The following is a 21474-nucleotide window of genomic DNA, read 5'->3' as shown; positions in this document are numbered from 1 at the left end:
TCAACTCCATTTTCCCATTTCTTTCCTCTGTACCTGAATTGGCAAAATGTAAACTCTAATCAACAGTTAGAAGCAACAGTTAGAACCCTGTACAGAACAACTGATTGGTTCAAGTTTGAAAAAGGAGTACGACAGGGCTGTCTGCTGTCACCCTGTTTGTTTAACCTATAAGCTGAGCACATCATGAGGAATGCTGGGCTGGATGAGTTACAAACTGGAATAGGCGGGAGAAACAGTAACAACCTCAGATATGCGGATGATACCACTCTAATGGCTGAAAGCAAAGAGGAACCTCAAGAGCCTCTTAATGAGGGTGAAGGAAGAGAGCAAAAAAGTTGGCATAAACGAAATATTAAAAAAAACTAAGATCATGGCAACCAGCCCCATTACTTCATGGCAAATAGAAGGGGAAAATGTGGAAGTAGTGACACATTTGCTCTTCTTGGGCTCTAAAATCACTGGGGATGGTGACCGCAGCCATGAAATCAGAAGACAGTTGCTTCTTGTCAGGAAAGCTATGACAAACCTATACAGTGTGTTGAAAAGCAGAGATAGTATTCTACCAACAAAGGTCCGTATAGTCAAGACTACGGTCCTCTCAGTGGTCACGTAGGGTTGTGAAAGTTGGACTGTAAAGAAGGCAGAACACCAAAGATTGATGCCTTTGAACTGTGCAGCTGGAGAAGATTCCCAAAAGCCCCTTGGACAGCATGGAGATCAAACCAGTCAATCTTAAGCGAAATCAACCCTGAATACTTGTTGGAAGGACTGATGCTGAAGCTGAAGCTCCAGTATTTTGGTCATCTGATGTGAATAGCCCACTCATTGGAAAAGTCCCTGATGCTGGGAAGGATTGAGGGCAGAAGGAGAAGAGGGCATCAGAGGATGATATGGCTGGATGGCATCACTGATGCAGTGGACATGAACATGGGCAAACTTTGGGCGATGGTGAGGGGCAGGGAGGCCTGGCATGCTGCAGTCCATGGGGTTGCAAAGAGTAGGACACAGCTGGGTGATTGAACAACAAAAGCAAACTCCACAATGTAAATGTCAATTTTCCTTGGTTACCAACTTGGTAAGCCTATTTTGCAAAGCACTTACATACTCACATTGATTGGTTCTTTTTCCAATTTCATGGTCCCCAGTATCAGTGGGGCACTCAGTTCTGCCTTTTGTTATTTTATGTCTCTTTTTAGCTCTCCTTTCTATTACATACAACATCTGTTTAAGCTGTTGCAGTTTAACCATGAGTCTGAATTACTTGATTATGCCTCTACTTTATAAAAAATAAAAATTGAAGATAGAGGTAACCAAATGGAAACTTGTCTGACTCGCAGCTCCCCAGTCTCACCTGCAGTATTTGTCTCAAGGAATAATTGTGCCTTCTCTCCTTTAAGGTTATTCCTACCACCTCTGTTTGGAGCTTCTTTTCTGCCATGTCCTCAGGAACTTGGGGTCCATCTATTATCTTTTCTCTCATCTTCCTTTCTATTGGCTTTTTTCTGTCAGCACATAAATATACTACAAGCTTAAGGCTTACCTGTGTTAAACAAAAATGTCCGTCTCGTCAAAGCTATGGTTTTCCCACTGGTGTGTACTGATGTGAGAGCTGGACCATAAAGAAGGCTGAGTGCCGAAGAATTGATGCTTTCGAAATGTGGTACTGGAAAAGGCTCTTTAGGGTCCCTTGGACTGCAAGGAGATCAAACCAGTCAGTCTAAAGGAAATCTACCCTGAATATTCATTGGAAGGACTGATGCTGAGGCTGAAGCTCCAGTACTTTTTCCACCTGCTGCGAAGAGCTAGGTCATTGGAAAAGACCCTGATACTGGGAAAGATTGAAGGCAGGAGGAGAAAGAGATGACAGAGGATGAGATGGTTGGATGGCATCACTGCCTCAATGGACATGAGTCTGCGAAAACTCCAGAAGATAGTGAAAGACAGAAAAACCTGATGTGCTGCAGTCCATGGGGTCGCAGAGTCAGACATGACTTAGCAACTAACCAACACAAGGAATAAATTTACCCAAGAAGATGAAATACCTGTACACTGAAAACTGTAGGACACTGATTATAGAAACTGGAGAAGATACAAATTAATGGAAAGATAATCTCAGGTTGTGGATTAGAAGAATTAATATTGTTAAAATGTCCATACTACCTGAAGCAATTTACAGATTTAATGCAAACCCTATCAAAATTCCAATGACATTTTTCACAGAAATAGAAAAAACAATCCTAAAATTTGTATGGAGCCACATAGTAGACCTCAAATAGCTAAAGCAATCTTGAGAGTGAAGAATGAAGCAGAAATAAGATAATGCATAAATGGCCAATAATTTGACAAAATAGCCAAGAATATTCAATGTGGAAAGGACAGTCTCTTTAATAAATAGTGTTGGGGAAACTGGATAGCCAATTTTCAAAGAGTAAAACTAGACATCTGTTATTCAATACACAAAAATTAACAGAAAATGGTCTAAAGACTTGAAAATAATGTTGTTGTTGTTGCAGAACATAATATCTGAAAGCAATAAAACGCCTAGAAGGAGACCGGTGTAAAACTCTTTGACATTGGTCTTGGTGACAGTTTTCATGAATTTGACACCAAAAGCAGAGACAACAAAAGTAAAAATAAACAAGTGGGACTACATAAAACCAGTTTCTGCACACCAAAGGAAACTATCAAGAAAATGAAAGGACATTCTACCAAATGGTAGCAAATAATCATATATCTGATAACTTGCAAATCATATATCTGATAAGAGGTTAATATCCAAAATATATAAAGAGCTCATGCAACTCAATAGCAAAAAAAAACAAGCAACCTGATTAAACTATGGGCAGAAGATGTGAATAGACATTTTTTCAAAGAAGAAATACAGATGGCCAACAGATACATGAAAAGGGGCTCAGCATCACTAATCAGAGAAATGCAAATCAAAATCACAAAGAGATAATCGTCACACCTGTCAGAATGGCTGTTATAAAAAAGACAAGAAATAAGAGTGTTTGCAAGGATGTGGAGAAAAGGGAACCCTTGTGTACTGTTTGTGGGAATGTAAATTAGTATAACCACTTTGGAAAACTTGAGGAAAACAGTTTTCCTCAAACTAAGAATAGAATTACCATATGATCCAGCAATTATACTTTTTGATTTTTATCTGAAGGATATGAAAACTCTAACTTGATATATGCATCCCCCATGTTCATTGCTGGAGAAGCAATGAACATGTTCATCCTGGAGAAGGCGATGGCACCCCACTCCAGTACTCTTGCCTGGAAAATCCCATGGATGGAGGAGCCTAGTAGGCTGCAGTCCATTGGGGTCACTAAGAGTCAGACACGACTGAGCGACTTCACTTTCACTTTCATGTTCATTGCAACATTATTTTCTGTAGTATAGACATGAAAACAACCTAAGTGTCTATTGATGGATGAATTGATCAAGAAAATGTGACACAAATACTGGGATATTAGCCATAAAAAAGGAAATCTTGTCGTTTAGGGCAACATAGATGGACTTTACAGCATTATGTTAAGTGAGATAAGTCACACAGAAAGACAAAAACTGTGTGGGCTCACTTATATACGGGGGGAAAAAACCCCAAACTCATGGATAGAGAGAACAGATTGATGGTTGCCAGAGGCAGAGGATGGGGGATGGGCAAAATGGGTGAAAGTGTTCAAAGGGAACAGACTTTCAGTCATAAAATAAATAATGCATAGGCATGTACAGACAGCCCCCAACTTAAGGATGGTTCTACTTAAAATTTTCTGATTTTATAATGGAAAATTGGTGCATATCCAGTCTTTGGATTTTGATCTTTTCCTGGGCTAGCAAAATGTGGTACAATATTTTATAATGCTGGGCAGCAGCAGCGAGACACAGCTCCCAGTCAACCACACAGCCATGAGGGTAAGCAACCAACACATTTATAACCATACTGTACCCATATAGCCATTCTGTTTTTCACTCTCAATACAGTATTCAATAAATTACATAAATTATTCACATTTATTTTAAAATAAGCTTTTTGTTAGATGATTTTGCCCAACTGTTGGCTAATGTAAATGTTCTTAGCACTCCAAGGTAGGCTAAGATAAGCTATGATGTTTGGTAGCTTAGGTGTGTTAAATGCATTTTCAACTTAACGATACTTTAAACTTTCTGTGGGTTTACCTGGACATTTTGCCATCATAAATGGAAGATCTGTCATTTACAACATTACTCTTATTAACAATAGTAACCATTGTTAATAAGAGTAAATTTTAAAACTTCTCATGTAAAGAAAAAAAATTGTAACTGTGTGGTGATGGATGGTAACTAGAATTACTATGGTGATTATTTTGCAATGTATACAAATACTGAGACACTATGTTATACACCTGAAACTAATGTTATTTGTCAATTATACCTCTATAAAAAGAGGAAGAGGTGGTCTAAAGTATCAAATAACACTGGTAAGTCTAGTAAAATCAGGGAAGACCATGTCCATTGACTTTATTGACCTGAAGAATATGTTCACTTGAATATTGTTTTAGTGGAGTTCCAAAGCCAGACTGGAATGGATTAAGAAGTGCATAGTAGATGAAGAAATAGAATAGAGACTATATGCAACTCTTTCCATTATTTTGACTGTGAAGAAAGGCAATTAACAGATTGAGAAGCTGCTTGGATATGAAAAAGAAAAAAAAGAATGGTTAATAGTGTAGGCATGAGGGGATATGTCTAACAAAAGGTGGAAATTATTGGTTTTGGGAGGAGAAGAAACAGACATCTCCTCTATTAGTAAGGAGGGCAGAAGGAAAGCATTAGTAATAGACGTATGTTGCTTGGCTTATTTGGCAATGACTATTTGAAGGAATTCCCATCTGACGCCTTTATGTTCCTTGGAAGTGTTGTCATGAGTTTAGTTGAAATTGGGAGATTGGAGCTCTCCAGGGAACATGGAGAAAGTCTGAAATAGCTGTTGAAAAGCCCAAAGAGTAAGTTAACCAGAAAAATAACTGTGCAGATGTACGCACAGAGGGCACATAGAGTTGCGTTCATCCAGCTCTGGTGTTTTGCCATATACGAGAGACCAAAAGAAAGGGAAAGTTTAGGATATTGACACGACTTTTGTTGAAAGATAGCCTTGGCTGGATAAGGAGAAAAGTGAAAAAAAAAAAAAATAGAAGGTTGATGGATTGTAAAAAAGTAATGTAACAGTGAACTAGAGGTACTGAGGAGGTCAAAGAATGGTGATGTTGGGAGTAATAAGCAAGCTGGAAGGATAAAGGCCAGTGATGGCAAGCTTTAGGATATAATCTTGATAGTGGTAAGTTGAAGTGGACAAACTTCAACTAAGATATGAGAGGTTGTCTAGAAATGGGGAGATAGGAGCATGATATCAGACAGGTCTTAATTCACGAACAGTAAATTTTCTAAGGGGCTTCCCATGTGGTGCAGTGGTAAAGACTCCGTCTCTAGTGCAGAAGATGTAAGAGACACGAGTTCGATCCATTGGTCAGGGAAGATCCCCTGGAGGAGGAAATGGCAACCCACTCCAGTATTCGTGCCTGAAAAGTCCCATGGACAGAGGAGCCTGGTGAGCTACAGTCCATGGTGTCACAAAGAGCAGGACACAACTGAGCACACCTCTAGAATCTTGAGTTTTTCTAGAGTTCTTCCCTATAAAACTCTAGAAAAATCTTCTAGAATGATGACAGATTTAATATGGAGTAAGTAAGCCCTCCCTGGAGCCAGGGTTCCAGATTAATTGGGTGACCAGACAATTGGTGAATGTCAATGAAAAATGGAAGAATATGATATAACAAAAAGGCATGAGCTTCAGAGGAGTAGGATTTTTTTTTTTAAAGGGCAAGTTGTAATGATTTGGCAGTGGTGAATGAGGAGCAAGGAGGAAAACAAGCCACTTGCTAATCTTGAGGTATATGAGGTAATGGTGTATAAACAGCCACTACTTGAGGAGGTTGCATGTTAATTCAGTGTTGGAGAATAACAAAACTAGAGTAGGTTGCCATTCCCTTCTCCAGGGGATCTTCCCTACCCAGGGATTGAACCCAGGTCTCCTGTACTGCAGGTAGATTCTTTTACCATCTGAGCCACCAGGCCCTATGTTACTTTTCAGCATTTGTATCTATACATTTTTTAGGCTCAGTTGTTAAATTACAGTTAATAAAAGGATTTTGTATGTATTTCACAGGAGGATTCACATTTAAAAGGTTTGTTGTAATAATAAGATCTTTAACATTTACCTTAGTAACCACTTACTATGTACTTTGAGCATATTAAATATAATAATTTGACCCTTGTAACAAACCTCTGAGGTTCTCACAGTAACAATCTTCAATTCAAAGGTGAGTAAAGTAAAGCAGACTGATGATTAGAAGGTAAATCACAGAACTGGTAGTGGTAAAGTTGCAATTTGACTCACTATGTGCTGTCGAATACTATGATGTAATAATTAGCTATATTGATTGGTATATAGAATTGTGTGGTATTATTTATAGCTCATGCAGATTATTCAATTAATAATGGTTTTATTTTCAGATTACCTTCAAGCAATTAGAATTCAACAAGATGTACTTACTTCAGAACCACTGCCTGGTAAGAAGAAAGAGAAATCAAAGGAAAAGGATCAAACTCATGCTTGTCCGAAAGTTAGGAGAAAAAGACTTGCATCATATGATAGAACAGGTATGAGATACTGACCCAGCTTGTTTAGAAGATACTATACTTTAAAAAATTACTCTGTGGTTTTGTGTGCTTATGTTGGACACATTTTATTTATTTAGTTTTTAATATTTTACTTATATTTGGCTGCACTGGGTCTTCCTTGCTGCTCGCAGGCTTTCTCTAGTTGTGGCGAGCAGGAGCTCCTCTTTGTTGTGGAGTGTGGGCTTCTCATTGCAGCGGCTTTTCTTGCTGTGGAGCGTGGGCTCTAGGGATCACGGGCTTCAGTAATTATGGAGCGTGGGTTTAGTTGCTCTGCAGCATGTGGAATCTTTCCAGACCAGCAATCAAACCTGTGTCTCCTGCATTGGCAGGCTGATTTCTTAACCACTGGACCACCAGAGAAGTATAACACACATTTTAGAAGAAACAGTTTTACTGAATTTTATGTATTTGGTTGCTTAAAGAATTTTTAAATTTTGAATATAAATTTTAAAATTCTTTTAAAAGAATTCCTAAAATGTTTGAGAATTGTTTGAAAACCTAAAATATCACTAGATTAAAAAATTGACAGACTGTTCAATGACTACGTTTTTAATTAAAAATAGTCTCTGAAGATTTTGATGTATAACTATCAGTTCAGTTCAGTTCAGTCGCTCAGTTGTGTCTGACTCTTTGCAACCCGATGAATTGCAGCATGCCAGGCCTCCCTGTCCATAACCAACTCCCACAGTTCACTCAGACTCACGTCCATCGAGTCAGTGATGCCACCCAGCCATCTCATCCTCTGTCGTCCCCTTCTCCTTCTGCCTCCAATGCCTCCCAGCATCAGAGTCTTTTCCAATGAGTCAACTCTTCACATGAGGTGGCCAAAGTACTGGAGTTTCAGCTTCAGCATCATTCCTTCCAAAGAACACCTAGGATATCCTTTAGCATGGACTGGTTGGATCTCCTTGCAGTCCAAGGTACTCTCAAGAGTCTTCTCCAACACCACAGTTCAAAAGCATCAATTCTTCGGTGCTCAGCTTTCTTCACAGTCCAACTCTCACATCCATACGTGACCACTGGAAAAACCATAGCCTTGACTAGACGAACTTTTGTCGGCAAAGTAATGTCTCTGCTTTTTAACATGCTATCCAGGTTGGTCATAACTTTCCTTCCAAGGAGTAAGCGTCTTTTAACTTCATGGCTGCAATCACCATCTGCAATGATTTTGGAGCCCAGAAAAATAAAGTCTGACACTGTTTCCACTGTTTCCAATCTATTTGCCATGAAGTGATGGGACCGGATGCCATGATCTTCATTTTCTGAATGTTGAGCTTTAAGCCAACTTTTTCACTCTCCTCTTTCACTTTCACCAAGGGGCTTTTTAGTTCGTCTTCACTTTCTGCCATAAGGGTGGTGTCATCTGCATATCTGAGGTTATTGATATTTCTCCTGGGAATCTTGATTCCAGCTTGTGCTTCATTCAGCCCAACGTTTCTCATGATGTACTCTGCATATAAGTTAAATAAGCAGGGTGACAATATACAGCCTTGACGTACTCCTTTTCCTATTTGGAACCAGCCTGTTGTTCCATGTCCAGTTCTAACTGTTGCTTCCTGACCTGCATATAGGTTTCTCAAGAGGCAGTTCATGTGTTCTGGTATTCCCATCTCTTTCAGAATTTTCCACAGTTTATTGTGATCCACACAGTCAAAGGCTTTGGCATAGTCAATAAAGCAGAAATAGATGTTTTTCTGAAACTCTCTTGCTTTTTCCATGATCCAGCGGATATTGGCAATTTGATCTCTGGTTCCTCTGCCTTTTCTAAAACCAGCTTGAACATCTGGAAGTTTATGGTTCCCGTACTGCTGAAGCCTGGCTTGCAGAATTTTGAGCGTTACTTTACTAGCATGTGAGATGAGTGCAGTTGTGTGGTAGTTTGAGCATTCTTTGGCATTGCCTTTCTTTGGGACTGGAATGAAAACTGACCTTTTCCAGTCCTGTGGCCACTGCTGAGTTTTCCAAATTTGCTGGCATATTGAGTGCAGCACTTTCACAGCATCATCTTTCAGGATTTGAAATAGCTCAACTGGAATTTAGTGTGATTTTGTTTTATTCTTTTATTAAAACTTGATGGTATCATCATATTTAATAATTATATGCCTTTGTCCAACTTAGTTGAAATTCCCAAGTGAAAAATTCATTTAAACAGATTTTCTTCCACTAACATTTTCCAGTTTATGCTTCTCTATCCCTAAAATTTTTATTTGTATTAATTTAAGTTTTATAGGGCAAAGTATACTCTTCTGTTTGTCACTGAAATACTATGGTCCAAGGAAGATTTATCATAAAACTATTGAAGTTTAGACTTCAGAGTCTCTCTCTCACTTACATAGGCTTCATTTTTTAAAAAGAAAATCCTCAAAATTATAAATGCCTGAGACTGGACAAAACCTGCATGGATGTGGTGGTATTCATGCCCTTGTCTAATCCTTTCCCCTTGAGTGTGGGCAGGACCTGTGACTGCTTCTAATCAGTAGAATATGAAAAAGGCAATGGGCTGTTCCTCCTGTGATTATATTACATTATATAACCCTCTTGCTAGCAGACTTCATGAGTCTCTCTCCTCTTCTGGTTTTGAAGATGTAAGCTGCTATGACTTCTACAGCTATAAGGAAATGAATTCTGTACTAAAAGCTGGAAGCTGATCCTTTCCCATCTGAACCTTCAAATGAGAATCCAGCCCCAGCAAATACCTTGATTGCAAACTAAAAGAGGACTGAGTTAAGCCATATCCAGACTCCTGACCCACAGAAATGTGGGTGGCTTTAAACCACTAAAATTGTGGTTTAAATTTAAACCACAGTTTAAATGTAAATTGTAATGCATTTAGACAGCTAGTAGTGGATCTCACTGAAATACAATCACTGTTGCTATGCATTATGAATTCTTAGTATTGAATATATTGTTACATTGTTCTTTAGTGTTTTGAACTTGGTATCAGTGTAATAAAGTAATAATTTAGGCTTAATGACTGCCAGATAAATAAAAACAATCTAATCCTTTAATGATGATATGTATTTAATTTGCTCTCCTCACTTAGTTTCTATAAATCCATGAAAACAGACTGCTAAAGACTTAGGTACTTAGAATTTTTAAAAATATTTTTGAAAAGTTTCACACAGAAAAAGTAGAGAAGATAATAGCTATTCTTGTACTCACTATCTGGATATAATACATGTTAAGATTTTATAATTTTTAAAGCAAATTATAATAGGCACAGTGCTACTCTGTTACTCTCTCCATGTGCTCTGGAGAACAATGTATATTCTCCTTTGGGATAGAATGCTTTTTGTATATTAAGGTCTTCTGATCTAATGTGTTATTTAAATTCACTGTTTCCATATTAATTTTCTGTATGTGAAGTGAAGTAAAAGTGTTAGTTGCTCAGTCATGTCCAAGTCTTTGTGACCCCATGACTGTAGCCCACCAGGCTCTTCCTGTTAATATTTGCTTTATATACCTTTGTTGTGTTCCTCTGTGGGATGCATATACATTTGTAAATGTTGCATCTTCTTGTTGGGTTGACCCTTTTATCATTATATAATGGCCTTTGTCTTGTATTATGGTCTTTGTTCTAAAGTCTCTTTTGTCTAATACGAGTATAACTACTGCAGCCCTCTTTTCCATTTACATGGAATACCTTTTTTCATCCTTCACTTTCAGTCTGTGTATATCCTGTTTTCTGACGTAAATCTCCTGTAGGCAGCAAGCAGATGTCTTCTTTTTTTTTATCCATTCACACCCTCTACATCTTCTAATTGGTAAATTTAGTCCATTTACATTTAAAAAGTAATCATTAATTGTTGTGTGTGTGCCTGCGTGCTAAGTCACTTCAGTTGTTCCAGGTCTGACTCTTTGTGACCTGATTGCCTGTAGCTTGCCAGACTCCTATGGTCATGGGATTTTCCAGGCAAAAATACTGGAGTAGGTTGCCATGCCCTCCTCTAGGGTGTCTTCCTTATCCAGGGATTGAATCTGTGTCTCCTATGTCTCTTGCATTGGTAGGCAGGTTTTTTATCAATAGTGCCACCTGGGAAGGCTTAACCTTCATACTACCTTTATAATTGATTAATCCACCTCATTTACTTTAAATCTCACCTTTTGGTGAGATTTATTCTTTTTTAGTACCCTTTCTTTTCAGCTAAGTCCCTTTAACATTTCCTTTAAGGCCAGTTTAGTGATGATGAACTTTTTTCTTGCTCTTCCTTTTTTGGAGAACTCTTTTGTTTTCTTCAGTTCTGAATAACTTTGTTGAATATTCTTGGGTGGAAATTTTTTCTTTCAGCATTTTGAATATTCTGTCCCATTCTCTTCTGGTCTGCAGAGTTTCTGCTGAAAAATCTGGTTGTAGTCCTTTGTGCATAACAAATTGTTTTCTCTTGATTCTTTTAAGATTCTTTCCTTGTCTTAAACATTTGACATTTTAATTATAGTGTGTCTTGGTGTGGTACTCTGGGTTAATCTTACTTGGAATCCTCTGGTTTTCCTGAATCTGAATATATGTTTCCTGTCCTGAGTTAGGGAAGTTTTCAGCCATTATTTCTTCAAATTATTTTTCTGGGCTTTTCTCTCTTCTCTTTCAAGGAAACCTGTTTTTTTTCTGCTTTGTTTTGATGGGTTCCATTGTCTTTTCTTTGAGGTCACTGACCCTTACTTCTTCATCTAGACTGTTGTTGAACCCCTTTAGTGTATTTTTCAGTTCAATTATTGTATTTTTCAGCTCTGTGACTTCAGTCAGTCAGTTCAGTCACTCAGTCGTGTCTGACTCTTTGGACTGTAGCACACCAGGCTTCCCTGTCCATCACCAACTCCCGGAGCCTACTCAAACTCATCTCCATCATGTCAGTGATGCCATCCAGCCATCTCATCCTCTGTCGTCCCCTTCTCCTCCTGCCTTCAATCTTTCCCAGCATAAGGGTCTTTTCCAATGAGTTGGTTCTTCACATCAGATGGCCAAAGTATTGGAGTTTCAGCTTCAACATCAGTCTTTCCAATGAATATTCAGGACTGAGTTCCTTTAGGATGGATTGGTTGGGTCTTCTTGAAGCCCAAGGGACTCTCAAGAGTCTTCTCCAAAGCATAGTTCAAAAGCATGAATTCTTCAGTGCTTGGCTTTCTTTATAGTCGAGCTCTCACATCCATACATGACTACTGGAAAAACCATAGCTTTGACTAGATGAAACTTGTTGATAAAGAAATGTCTCTGCTTTTTAATATGCTGTCTAGGTTGGTCATAGCTTTTCTCCAAGGAGTAAGCATCTTTTAATATCATGGTTGCAGTCACCATCTGCAGTGATTTTGGAGCCCAAGAAAATAAAGTCTCTCACTGTTTCCATTGTTTCCCCATCTATTTGCCATGAAGTGATGGGACCGGATGCCATGATCTTAATTTTCTGAATGTTGAGTTTTAAGCCAACTTCTTCACTCTCCTCTCTCATTTTCATCAAGAGGCTCTTTAGTTCTTCTTTGCTTTCTGCCATCAGGGTGGTGTCATCTGCATATCTGAGGTTATTGATATTTCTCCTGGCAATCTTGATTCCAGCTTGTGCTTCTTCCAGCCCAGCGTTTCTCATGATGTACTCTGCATATAAGTTAAATAAGCAGGGTGACTATAATATACAGCCTTGATATACTTCTTTTCCTATGTGGAACCAGTCTGTTGTTCCATGTCCAGTTCTAACTGTTGCTTCTTGACCTGCATACAGATTTCTCAGGAGGCAGGTAATGCCGGGAGCCGGCATATTGCATATTGAGTGCATATTGCATATTGAGTGCAGCACTTTCCACAGCATCATCTTTCAGGATCTGGAATAGCTCAACTGGAATTCTATCACTGCCGGGAGCCAGCGTGAGGAACTCCGCCCATGACAAAGGTCATGAGGAAGGAGGCTCGGCATACGCAAAGGCGGGATCGAGCCTCAGGAGTCCCCCTGGAAATTCTCGAGCATCTACCCCCCAGACCAGAGTCTGCCTACTTTCTGCTTTGTGCTTTCACCTACACCTCTGACTTTATGGGGGCTGTCCCCCACTACCTCTCTCTGAAAAAAAGAGTTAGCTTACAGCTCCAGTTAATAATTCCTGGGTGTGACAGTGTTTAACCTACAAACTCCTTTGGAAATCCTCTAGCCTGCCTGAATAGGTTTTTCCGGTCACATGTGATTGTTCAGAGCCTCCCAACTGTGAGAGGCAGGAGATGTTCTAAACTGTCTAAACACAGATTCTTTTGAGTAGTTAAAAGATTGATTAGAAATTGTATTGGTGAAGGGTTTTTCACTTGTTGAGCCATTGTTTGCTGCTAAGTCTCCATGCTCCTTACCTACTGTGTCCTTGGCAGTGTATTGATTGATATAATGGGTGTATAGAAATGTAAAATGCAGCTTTGTCCAATGCTTTTTTGGAGGCTGGTGCCTGACTTTGGAATAATCACCTTTAGAGAAAGATAAGTTTCTTAAAATGTTAACAGGCCTCCGGGCCAGAAGATGATGTAAATCACCTGAACCTTTGCATATGATAAGTTTGAAAGCCTGGCTTCAATTAGAACCAGGAACTGCTGTCCTTGCATGACTCCACCCCTTCCCCCATTATCCTCTATGCACAACTTAAGGTATAAAACTACTTTGGAAAATAAAGTACGCCCCTTTTTTTGTTCACCGAAATTTGGTCTCCCCATGTCGTTCTTTCTTTCACCTTCTGGCTGAATTTTTCCTCTGAGGCGGGGAAGCTCGTCAAGCCTACTAATTTTGCCTGGGCTTCTAAGAGGCCTTAGTGTCTCCTCTCCTTCAGGAGAACGGGAGGACGCTTGCGGCCTTCGTAGGTGACGTTAATTCCCTGCTTTGGAATTTTATTCAGCCTCTTTTCTTCACTGAATTTTCCTACTGAGCTATCCTTATTTCAGCCGCTTTTCTCCACTGAATTTCCTCACTGAGCTATCCTCATTCTATTACTCTTTATATCCTTAATTAACGTTTAATTAAGCAGTTGTTTCCTGACCCTCGTCTATGCCGTCTCTCCTTTGAATACCCTGGATCAGCTGGGGCTGGACCCCGGCAAGGTAAGGTGGTCTGGTATTCACATCTCTTGAAGAATTTTCCATAGTTTGTTGTGATCCACACAGTCAAAGAGTTTGACATAGTCAATAAAGGAAAAGTAGGTGGTTTTTTTGGAACTCTCTTGCTTTTTCGATAATACAGCAGATGTTGGCAATTTGATCTCTGGTTCCTCTGCCTTTTCTAAATCCAGCTTGAACATCTGGAAGTTCATGGTTTACATACCAATGAAGCCTGGCTTGGAGAATTTTGAGCATTACTTTACTAGTGTGTGAGATGAATGCAACTGTGCAATAGTTTGAGCATTCTTTGGTGTTGCCTTTCTTTGGGATTGGAATGAAAGCTGACCTTTTCCAGTCCTGTGGCTACTGCTGAGTTTTCCATATTTGCTGGCATATTGAGTGCAGCACTTTCAGAGCATCATCTTTTAGGATTTGAAATAATTCCATCATGTCCCCTAGCTTTGTCCATCGTGGTGCTTCCTAAGGCCTACTTGACTTCGCACTCCAGAATGTCTGGCTCTAGGTGAGTGAGCACCATCGTGTTTATCTGGGTCATGAAGATCTTTTTTGTACAGTTCTTCTGTGTCTTCTTGCCACCTCTTCTTAATATCTTCTGCTTCTGTTAGGTCCATACCATTTCTGCCCTTTATTGTGCTCATCTTTGCATGAAATGTTCCCTTGGTGTATCTAATTTTTTTGAAGAGATCTCTATCTAGTTTTTCCCATTCTATTGTTTTTCTCTATTTCTTTGCGTTGATCACTGAGAAAGGCTTTCTTATCTCTCCTTGCCATACTTTGGAACTCTGCATTCAAATGGGTGTTTCTTTCCTTTTCTCCTTTGCCTTTAGCTTCTCTTATTCTCTCAGCTATTTGTAAGGCCTCATCAGACAGCTGTTTTGCCTGTTTGCATTTCTTTTTCTTGGGGATGGTCTTGATCACTGCCTCCTGTACAATGTCATGAACCTCCATCCATAGTTCTTCAGGCACTCTGTATCAGATCTAATCCCTTAAATCTATGTGACTTCAGTTTGTTACTTATATTTTCTTTCTCTTTGTTGAAGTTCTTGCTGTATTCATCGATTCTTCTGATTTGGTGAGAATCTCTATAGCCATTACTCTGAACTCTTTTTCAGGTAAATTATTTATCTCCAATTTATTAAGATTTTTCCTGAGAATTTATTTTATTTGAAGTGTAGTCCTCTGTTTTCTTCATTCTTATTGACTTTCTGTTTTGGTTTCTATGTATTAGATGAAATAGCCATGTCTCCGTGTCGTGAAATAGTGGCCTCATGTAGGAAATACACCTTGTTGTTCAACCCTGCCCTAAATCTTGGTTGCCTCTCAAATCTTTGTGATTGTCAAAGCAGCCTATTATGTTTTTAATACCTCCAAGTATTTGAAGCTGTGCTAAGACCTGTCAGTCCAAAGGGGAGCATCTCAGTCAGAACCTAATTTTAGGCTGATTGAAAGCCAGACTCTCAGGAAGCAGTTCTTAAAATATTCAGATATATGAGACTACAAGTATATGTCCCATGGGCTACCAGAGACAGGTGATCTGGAGTTGTTCCTGCATGGTAGTCACGATAATTGAGGCCCCCGCTAGTGTGTAAACTCACTTCTGGGAGGTAATAGTGAGCTGTGGAGGCTGAGCTCCTGGGTCTGTTGCCTCTTGATGTGCCCTGGAGGTGGTAGCTGTTTAAGAACACTTTTCCTATTGGTTATAGTCCTGTGGGCTCCATGGGCATAGCTCGGCTGGACACATGATCCCAGGCCATGTAGAGGTGTCTCCTGGCAGCAGCTGCAAAATTTGGGGTACCAGACAAGTTCTTAACTCTTGTTTGGGAGATACCCACAGCTAGAGCAAGGCAGAGATGAGCACTTCCTGAGAGTACTTCCTTAGGCCACTAGACATGTGTCAAACCAGAAACCTTCCTCTCAGGCCAAAGCTCCTGAACAAGCAAATGGACCTCTTTCACAGAGACAGTGGGCGTGTATTTCAGTCTGCTGTCTGTGTAATGCCTTTAGGGGTAGTAGCCAGCCAAAAGCTGTCTCTTTGATCTTTACAGCCCCATGGAACCAGGAACTCAAGCTCCCTTTAGCCTCCAGAGCCAGATGATCAAAAGGCATTCCCTGGGTAGTAGCTTTAAAAATTAGGGCACCAGAAGCATGTAAGGCCTCTCTTCTGGGAGATACTGATACTCTGGAGTGTGGCAGAGGTGATCACTGGCTGTAATGGGTCAAAGGGAGGGCCCCCAAATAGTGCCTGACAGCTAGGGCAAGCAGAGGAAGAGTCTAAAGATGGTGTCCACCAATCTCTGTCCCTGGAGAGTGCTCCAGCAGGCTCTTAATGTGTGCGTTAAATTAGATGCCTGCCTCTCAGGCCAACCCTTTAATACATGCAAATGAACCTCTTTCCCTTAAAGTCTGAGTGTGATCAGCTGCGTCTGAGCTATGTTTCTGCATGGGTGAGTCCAGTGCACAAACCCTTTAAGAGCCATTTCTCATATCACTACACTCTTGTGGGTCTTGTGGACACAAACCTTGCCAGTTTTCAAATCTAGATTTTGGGGGGGTGGGGGTGGCATGGGGCTCATCCCTTAGGACCAGGTCTTAAAGTTGGGATGCCCAATGTGAGATTCAAAACCTTTGCTTTTCAAGGAAATGCTTCAGATTTTGAGTTTCAGATTTTGGGTTGTGGGTTTTAGGCTGCTGTGCCAGGAGTGAGGTTTTAGACAAGATTGTTATCTCAGCCTCTCTACCCACTTTAATGTGGCTATCTTCTCCTTTGTCCAATATGTTGTTATTGCTCTGCCAAAGGAAATTTTCAGAGGAAATTGTTTCACATGTATCAGTCATTTAGAAGAAATTGCTCCAAATTTAGATGTGTCCATGGGAAGAGGTTCAGCATCTTCCTCATCTTAAGCCAGAACTCCCTATATTCTTAACTGATCTTGAAGGTGGATATAGACCAGTTTCCTCATTTTTCTGAGATAAAAGAATTACTGTCTTGGATTAGACTGTCCACCTAGCATACTTAGGGAAGTGCATCACCTTCCAATGTTGAATATATAATGTAGTGTCTGTTTTTAGTAAATATCTATGATTTTTTTCATTAAATCTGACTCTTATTAGAAAGACATTTTCCCCAGCTTTTTGAAAGATACTCTTTAAACTTACTACGTATTCTGGAAAATCATTATTCTTTATTTGTCCTAAATTACTTCCATTTCCCAACAATCTCTATTAAATCTACTAAGTCAGCCAAATCACCATTAATAATGAATATATTAATTTATACTTTTACATTCTTGCATAAAAGGATTACTTTTGCCAGCAGTCGATATTCCAGCTTTTAATTTTTTGCTAGTCTGATTGGTGAGAACAACTCCCTGATTTACTAATAAAGTTGAACATTTTTTTACTGGCCATTTGTCTTTTCCTGTAAATTATTTGCTCATCTTTTTATCAAAATGTTTATTTCTTATTGATTGGGCAGAAGTCTTTAAATATTTGATATATTAATCTCTAGTCTTATACAGGTTATAAACATTTTCTGTCAGTATGTTAATTATATTTTAGTTTTGTTTATGATGGCTTTTCCTGTGTAAATTGCTGTTTGTGGAAGTTAAATTTATTATTGTTTTCTTTTTAACATGCTTTGATTATTTTCCGGGAAACTTTCACTACCCCAAGTTTATAGACATGATCTCACATATTTTCTTCTAACACATCTATAATTTGCTTTTCAGCATTTACTTCTCTAATCCATCTATAATTTATGCTTGCATATAACCTCATATTTTTCCAAATGGCTAACCATTTTCCATTATAATTTATAATCATTCCTCCATTGATTTGAAATAACACCTTTTTTACTGAATGTTGTTCAGTTGCTCAGTCATGTTCAACTCTTTGTGACTCCATGGACTGCAGCGCAACATGCTTCCCTGTCCATCACCAGCTCGCAGAGCCTCCTCAAACTCATGTCCATTGAGTCTGTGATACCATCCAACCATCTCATCCTTTGTCACCCCCTTCTCCTCCTCCCCTCAGTTTTCCCCAGCATCAGGGTCTTTTCCAGTAAGCCCATCAGGTGGCCAAAATATTGGAGCTTCAGCTTCAGCATCATCCTTCCAATGAATGTTCAAGGTTGATTTCCTTTAGGATTGACTGGTTGGATCTCCTTGCTATCCAAGGGACTCTCAAGAATCTTCTCCAACACCACAATTCAAAAGCATCAATCCTTCAGTGCTCAATTTTCTTTATGGTCCAACTTTCACATGCATACATGACTACTGGAAAAACCAAAGCTCTGACTATACTAGGCTGTCTTTTATAAATGGTTTTATGTCTACTCTAATCTGTTCTACCAGACCAACTGACCTGCCTCTTGAGAAACGTATATGCAGGTCAGGAAGCAACAGTTAGAACTGGACATGGAACAACAGACTGGTTCCAAATAGGAAAAGGAATACATCAAGGCTGTATATTGTCACTCTGCTTATTTACCTTATATGCAGAGTACATCATGAGAAACGCTGGGCTGGAAGAAGCACAAGCTGGCATCAAGATTGCCGGGAGAAATATCAATAACCTCAGATATGCAGATGACACCACCCTGATGGCAGAAAGTGAAGAAGAACTAAAGAGCGTCTTGATGAAAGTGAAAGAGGAGAGTGAAAAAGTTGGCTTAAAGCTCAACATTTAGAAAACTAAGATCATGGCATCTAGTCCCATCACTTCATAGCAAATAGATGGGGAAACAGTGGAAACAGTGTCAACTTTATTTTTCTGGGCTCCAAAATCACTGCAGATGGTGATTGCAGCCATGAAATTAAAAGATGCTTACTCCTTGGAAGGAAAGTTATGACCAACCTAGATAGCATATTAAAAAGCAGAAACATTACTTTGTCAACAAAGGTCCATCTACTCAAGGCTGTGGTTTTTCTAGTGGTCATGTATAGATATGAGAGTTGGACTATAAAGAAAGCTGAGTGCCGAAGAATTGATGCTTTTGAACTGTGGTGTTGGAAAAGACTCTTGAGAGTCCCCTGGGCTGCAAGGAGATCCAACCAGTCCATCCTAAAGGAGATCAGTCCTGGGTGTTCATTGGAAGAACTGATGTTGAAGCTGAAACCCCAATACTTTGGCCACCTGATGCGAAGAGCTGACTCATTTGAAAAGACCCTGATCCTGGGAAAGGTTGAGGGCAGGAGGAGAAGGGGATGACAGAGGATGAGATGGTTAGATGGCATCACCGACTCAATGGACATGGGTTTGGGTGGACTCCAGAAGTTGGTGATGGACAGGGAGGCCTGGCGTGCTGCAGTTCATGGGGTCTCAAAGAGTCAGACATGACTGAGCGACTGAGCTGAACTGAATCTTTTCTACTGTCCTGTTTTGCTTTTCCTATTCCAACACCACATTACTTTGGTTTCTACAGATACATATAATATGTTCATATCTAAGTATGTAATATTATGTATCCTCTTGATTAGACATACGTAATTTGTGTCATCTCCTTACTAATTTTCAGTGCCTCCCTTTCTCTGTTTTATACCTAATGTTAGATATAAAATATTCTTATTATTAATGTATTTCCATGTATAAGCAACTTACAAGGCTCAGACTAGGGTGAAATAAGTTAGGTGCCTAGGAAACAAAATATTATAAGAGGAATGGTTATTTTTAGGGTCATGATATGCCATACTCTAGTCCTGACACTGTTTTTTACAATAGCTGAAGTATCATTTAATTTCTAGCAAAGAAACTGTGTGATTTCTGGAGGACCAGATATCTTGAATTACTTCTTAGCATTGTAAGTTTTGTCAGCATGGCTTTTAAGTGCTAAGAGAACAATATATAAAGCATGGTGAATAAAAACCAAGAAAAGAGAATGTTTCAAGAAGAAGAGAATTGTCAGCTGCTAAGATTTCAAGAAGAATAAGGTCTGAGAGGTGTCTGTTGGATGAATTCTAGGAAGAATTCTTTCCATCTCACTTAGCCATCCCTACTTTTCTGATCCTATTGCCTCCACTAAGAAAACACTCCAACTAGCTCCTGTTCCTGGTATCTTCTCTTGCTAGTTGTCTAATAGTGGAATTGTCTTTTGAAATATCTTTCTTAAACAGAAAAATATTATTCCTCCCTTCTAGCTGCTGTTAAAATTGAATTTTAAGCTGGATTTTCTTTCAATTATACAATGTTTGTGTAAATTTTAACTATGTTACCATTTAAATTTTTCTCTATGTATAAATATTTAACATTATCCTTAAGTAATGTCCATATTTGCATTTATATTGGATATTGGATTTTTTACCTTCTAAACTAGTACCAAATGATGATGATGTGATACGTCATATTATTAAACTAAGAGAAAAACTTGGTTGGCAAACAGTATTACCACAGCACAATTTGGAATACAGATGTTTCAAAACTGCAACTCAGAAGATACTTCTAAAGGTATTATTCTATTTTGTTCAGTTTTTAGTATAAAAATTAAAATTTAAAAGCTATATGTAAATCTTTGTTTCCTTCATTTTAGATATTCTGTCAAAATCAGACATCATTACATTAATCAAATTGCAATCGTTGTTTTATAGTAATTGTTTACAAAAAATGTTTGGTGTAACTTCATTTCACTTATTTAAAGACTGATGAACAGATAAGACATCTCCCTGAAATTTGAATCTACTCTTGTGTTCCTGTTGATTAGTTTTTTGTGATTTACAAAGAAATCCTGATGTATTAATACTTTGTAGCGTTCTATCCTTCTTACTCTCCTACTCCTGGTACTGATTTTCTGTCTCCTCTTTTTTCTTACCTTTTGTATTTTTTTCTTACCCAGCAGCCTCCTCAGAGAGATTTTATCTTGTCCAAGGTCACATGACTGAAGGTCGAAGCTATGATTAGAAGTAAGAGCTTCCTCCTGTGACCTCCTTTATGACAGGTGATCTAAGATGGAATAGGATCATCTCTTGCTACTTTTAGTTCAGGAATTCTCAAAGTGCAACCCCCAGGCAAGCAGCATCAGAAACAGCTTTCAGAATATTAGAAACATGTATTTTCATCTTCACCCTTGACCTTCTGAATCTAAAACTCTAAAGTTGGAGCCCAGACATTTGTATTTTATTAAGCTTTCTGGGTGATTCTGATGCACAGTTGAGAACCACTGTTTTAGACCAAGGGTCAGCAAAATTTATTTGGAAAGACGCAGATAATAAATATTTTAAGCTTTTCAGACTATATGATTTCTGTTCTAGTTACTTAATTCTGTCATTATAGTGGAACAGTAGTGATAGTGTATAAAATGAGTATGGCTGAAAAAAAATTATTTAAGAATTGGACATCTGGACTTAGCCATAGTTTTCTGATCTCTGCTCTAGAATGTTCCCATGAGGATAAATGGTCTTTTGATTATTATTCACAGGCAGCATTAATGTAAAATACATGCATGATGGAATCAGATTCACCTAGTTTTGAATCTCTATACACTCACTATGTTATTTTGGGCAAGTTCCTAACTTCCCTGAGCTTTAGTATCTTGGACCTTGAAGTGGAGATAGTAGTGCTTACTGTAGAGAGCTATGAAAATTCAATGAGATAATGCGTGTGGCATGGTATCTGGCAGATAGTGGGCATGGTAGTTTAAAAAAACATAGCTGTGCATGAGTTTACTATCATAAGCTCTCTATGGACTC

At 38.9% G+C, this 21474-nt stretch overlaps 1 protein-coding gene across 1 annotated transcript in view; it reads left to right on the top strand.

Moving 5' to 3' along the window:
• The window catches only part of DNAH14 (dynein axonemal heavy chain 14), a 403042-nt gene that overhangs the window by 23585 nt on the left and 357983 nt on the right, over positions 1-21474 (top strand). The window contains exons 4-5 of the mRNA XM_044943112.2: positions 6575-6702; positions 20106-20236. Of these exons, the coding sequence (XP_044799047.2) occupies positions 6575-6702; positions 20106-20236 (259 nt within the window). The remainder of the gene's footprint in view (positions 1-6574; positions 6703-20105; positions 20237-21474) is intronic.

This window comes from Bubalus bubalis, chromosome 5 (assembly GCF_019923935.1).
Source record: "Bubalus bubalis isolate 160015118507 breed Murrah chromosome 5, NDDB_SH_1, whole genome shotgun sequence".
Lineage (NCBI taxonomy): Eukaryota > Metazoa > Chordata > Mammalia > Artiodactyla > Bovidae > Bubalus > Bubalus bubalis.
The sequence above is the reverse complement of the archived record's forward strand: the minus strand, read 5'-3'. Positions and strand labels throughout refer to the sequence as shown.